This window comes from Varroa jacobsoni, unplaced genomic scaffold (genome assembly GCF_002532875.2).
Source record: "Varroa jacobsoni isolate VJ856 unplaced genomic scaffold, vjacob_1.0 scaffold_759, whole genome shotgun sequence".
NCBI lineage: Eukaryota > Metazoa > Arthropoda > Arachnida > Mesostigmata > Varroidae > Varroa > Varroa jacobsoni.
The window spans coordinates 267,144-271,594 of NW_019213661.1; the positions used below are offsets into that span (position 1 = coordinate 267,144).

Below are 4,451 nucleotides of genomic sequence, written 5' to 3' on the forward strand. Positions count from 1 at the left end.
ATATATACGTATAAGCTTGTAGACTGAGTAGGTCTGTGAGCACATGCGCCTATAAATATTTTTGTAGTGCTCTTACTGGGGTAGTATCGCGTGACGTATACCACACTGCTGACTTCACGCGAAAAGAGGCTACTTTCTACCATCGATATTGTTCGCTGAATGAGAAATATAGTTTGCAAACACAAGCAAGACCACGAGAGGTATGCATATTTATTTAATAATAATAGAGCCAACAATTTTTGTTTTGCTATAGACCATTTTTGATGTAACAAAGACATTATTGATTGCTTTCTGCCTCTAATTCGGCTATACTGATATGGTTCTAAATTTCTCAAAATCAACTACTTCTCCTAATTACCCTGATTGCATCCGGGTATTTCTTCACTATGTATACGTTTATATTAGATACTTGTCAAACAATTGGATCCAAGTTTAGCATATAACATGTTTAAATCATTATTAATACCTTATGCCTTGGGGGCAGTACTGTGCAATTGATTCGCCAATAAGTCGACCGAATGCTGCGCCCATCTTGAACACAGGGATGAAAAGTCCTGAATAGAAATGGCATTTATTTATATTTAGTAAGTAAATCAACTAAAGAAATATTAATTATACTAAATATCATTAATATTTCTTTAGTTTACATATGAACTGGATCTCTGTATTCGTTAACTGATTCCGAGCGATTACACTTTATCTTATATAGGTGGCTTATATAGCTACATATATAATCTACGTAAACTCGATTTTGAAACTTAAAAAATTGTATTGGTCTTAAAGGAGAACGGTAATGCGAGGCTTATTCTTGCAAGAAAAGAAAGACAATTTTTCATAATATATATATATAGTTTACGTGTGATGATTATTAAGTTGGACGGCAACAGGGAATTAAGTATTAATTTAGTAGATGCTCGTTTTCATTTTTATTAATGTTTATTATAACATTCAATAAGCACGCATTTCAATAGTTGTGTTAGGCTTTTCCCATCCAAAAAGCCCGAGCCTTTTTAAATACTACCTAAAATTACTTAACCATACCGCGAAGATTCATCAACTCGTTACCAACCAATAATCTAAATTCTGGTTCTGATCCACTGATAGTCTCAACATAAAGACAACGTATTACCACTATTATGCGAAAAAGATTTTAGCTAAGCGGACCTGATTCCACTTATAGTGCCAAGAAGGTCTTTATATATGAACTAAAACACAACAAGGGTAATTAGACTCACACAGTAATGTATGTGGGTAAAAAATGTTTTGAGTTCTCTCGTATAATGTACATGCTAAGTTCAAAGTTGACACTTGAAACGCTTATATAAATTGAGATAATATAGTTGTTGTTATTACTTGCAAGTTACTATTGTTAAAGAGTTACGCAAACCGTGGCGTTGTATATGCATCATGACTAACTGTGTTAACTGTAAGGCTACAATTTAGCAGATGAACAACAGCACTTGCTAATTTGTAGTTGTAAATAGCCTTTACCTTGTATCTAAACATACCGAGGGGGACGGGTATTGTAGCCGCCAAAGCAGTCATCCACAGGTTCATTAAAACAAACATGATGAGTGTTAGATGGAATGAGTCGAGTGGATTTTCCTGGAAATTTATATTTCATTTTATTCAGTTACTGGTCTGAACTTCGGTTCGTCTGAACTTCATAAAGTCGGGTTTTCCGGAAACGTAAAGGTTCCTGATAAATGCATGTTCTTTTAGCTTGGCAAATTCATAAGAAGTGATAGGTTGTAAAAACAGAAATGACGTCTACATTCGCAGCTAAAAATCAATTAAGTTTATTGTACTAGAAGTGTAGCTTAATCTATTTGTATAATAAGTATTCTAGTATTCTGCTATTTAGAACTCACGTAGGTTTAAGCTGTCATATGTTACTTCACAAAGGCAGTACTAGATACTTCTACATTTCAACATAAATAAACGTAAATGTTTTTTACTGTCTTTTACAATCTGAACAGGACTGGATTCTACATAACATTTTAATCTTTGGTACCTGCCATCGTTGAACGACAATCATTTCATCGACGCCAAGGTCCGTTGATCCCCATGTGAAATTAGAAAACAAGTCGTGGATTGCTTCATGAGTTGTTAGCTGGAAATTACAATAAGCAAAGGGGTACGTATATATGCAGTACAAGTTAGTTCAGCTTGGTAAAATTCGTGTTCTTTTGTCAGAGAAAATACAAAGATTAGTAGATACACATTTTAAACAAAAATATACTTATAGGCAATTATGAGAAACATTATATTTTAAATTAAATGTTAGGTTTCTTACCGAGGTCATACGGGGACATTTAGAGGTCTGGTATCTATCATATTTTTCTCCGCATCTGATACACGTACACATTTCGTCTGGTTTATGAAAAGCTTTGGGTAGCATACAGAGCGAAGTTCTACCGCGCCGTAGAACTTCTCAATCATTCTTTACTTTTCCTAGAGGAGTGGCATTATAAATTTTGGAATTTTTTGTAAGAAACTCCCTCCCCCATCAGAAACCCTTGAACGATGTCCATATGGCATAAATCATGGTATGTGAAGCACGCTTACGGCTTTTATCACTGATCACTAACCCACATTTTTGTTCAGTTAAAATTGAATAGCAAAATAAATTAACATTTGTATACAACTGACAAAGCCTGTACTTAAGTATATTGGGTACTGCCATCACGGTCTAAGTCGAAAAATCATTGATGAAAATATTTAGAAGACTGAGAGATTGAAATAATAAGGAAAGCTCAGACCAGAAAGCGAACTCAATAATAGTAAAAGGATAAAGAAAATAGGATATGACCAAATGAGAGGGATTAACAATAATATATAAAACTAGAGCCGGTTATGCGTTAACCATATTATTTAGCTTCAATTCGCTTCTTTTACTTTTTGCGTTGTGATGTTTTTATTCATTTTTATTTGTATCAAGCGTATGGCACAAACATCTCTTAAGGAGGCTAGTGGATGTTTGCACTACAAAAAAACGCATTTATCATTAACATGGAGATTTCTCTCTTAATAATAATAATAATAAAATAATTTTTAATTTTACCCCTTCGTTCTGTTTCCAGCATTTAAAATTTTGCCTGCTTTCGTTTCCACGCTTTGCAAAAAATTGGCTAATAATGCCCCTACAAAGGGATGTTAAACAATGGTAGGAATGGAAGGCATCGAGGAGGGCAATCGGCATCTTACTATAAAATATGAGATACAAATTTCTGTCAACAGCCAATTGTACCGTTACATAGCTACCCTGCTTCGGCAATGCTAGATATGGAAGCGACTTTATCTTTTTACTTTTTAGGGTTTAAAATATTCAGTTCTATGCATATGCTACACTTCCACAATGAGCGTTTATCAACTAAAAAATAAAATGTGCCTCATGAATTAGTAATAACTATTACTTAACTGCTAACAATCTATTTGCAAGTGCCTACAAAAAACATGTTTTCCTCCGTCGACTCAGTACATCACAAAGCATGTCTTTCAAAACCTGGTCTTTCGTATATTTCCTTTAATATCAGAGTAATAAAGAAAAATAATCCGCATTTAAAGTGATAACTCAAAAACTTACCTCCGAAGCCATGTACTTTCCCAGGAACGGTGGGAACGTAACTGTGGAAATGAGTGTCGTGATAATCAGCGGGTAGAGAAAACGATTGCGTTGAAGGAACGCTGACATGCGCTTATGTTTTCGGTTGAAAAGGACGATTCTTTTATGAAGGTACACAAAGGCAGCACCCAGCACCCCACACGCGGCTCCCATGGCAGCATACACAAGCAGCTCAGCTAGGTCGAATGGAAAATCCATTCGAAAATTTGTTCGGAATACCGCCGTAATTGTGTCTGAAATCAATAGTTGTGTCAATTAACTTTTGTATATGTTTCTGGAAGTGTATTTACTAGTTGAGTCACATTCGCAGTAGCAACTGTATAAAAGATACTGCTGACAGTTGCTTTGGTTTTTAAAACCCGATTCAATGTCTAGTTCAAAAGTTTCTTCAATAGATACAGAAAAGTGCTCAATTAGAAGGAATATTAGGCCTTCTCTGTCAATGGCTACCGATATACAAATCGGTCTTAAAACATGATTTATGTTCGCTACAATTTCCAGAAGGCCAAAGTGAATTTAGAGGTGATTCAGGGCTCAAGCATAGGGTGGTTAAAAGTGCCTCATCTGAAATCCCATTACGCGGCTTGATAAGGGATATATGCCGTATCGTTGATTCGAAGCAGTGATATCTAGCTTTCTTCTTAATTTAGGTTTATATAAAAAGCGTTTATTCTCTTATCTGCCACAATGGCTAAACGGCCAAATTCGTTGAGGTTTTCAAGTACCAGATGGTCCTCGATGTTGGTGGCAAAACTCGTTTGGACTTTTAAGTATCAGTGACTCTCTTATCTGCCACAACGGCCGGATGGCCAAACTCGTTGGGACT

The 4,451-nt window shown here is 35.4% G+C and overlaps 1 protein-coding gene and 1 long non-coding RNA gene across 6 annotated transcripts in view; one reads left to right on the forward strand and one right to left on the reverse strand.

Annotated features, from left to right (window-relative positions):
• Nucleotides 1-4,451, reverse strand: part of ClC-a (chloride channel protein 2) — a 68,650-nt gene that overhangs the window by 10,616 nt on the left and 53,583 nt on the right. For all 5 annotated transcript variants that reach the window (XM_086969577.1, XM_022838335.2, XM_022838332.2 and 2 more), the window contains 4 exons: nt 3,587-3,858; nt 2,015-2,113; nt 1,509-1,605; nt 467-554 (listed from right to left, as the gene is read on the reverse strand). In XM_086969577.1, the coding sequence (XP_086825703.1) occupies nt 467-554; nt 1,509-1,605; nt 2,015-2,113; nt 3,587-3,858 (556 nt within the window). The remainder of the gene's footprint in view (nt 1-466; nt 555-1,508; nt 1,606-2,014; nt 2,114-3,586; nt 3,859-4,451) is intronic.
• LOC147753084 (uncharacterized) overlaps nt 1-4,451 on the forward strand; it is a 12,304-nt gene that overhangs the window by 4,347 nt on the left and 3,506 nt on the right. Inside the window, exon 2 of the long non-coding RNA XR_015312286.1 lies at nt 1,980-2,137. This is a non-coding gene — a long non-coding RNA (uncharacterized LOC147753084). The remainder of the gene's footprint in view (nt 1-1,979; nt 2,138-4,451) is intronic.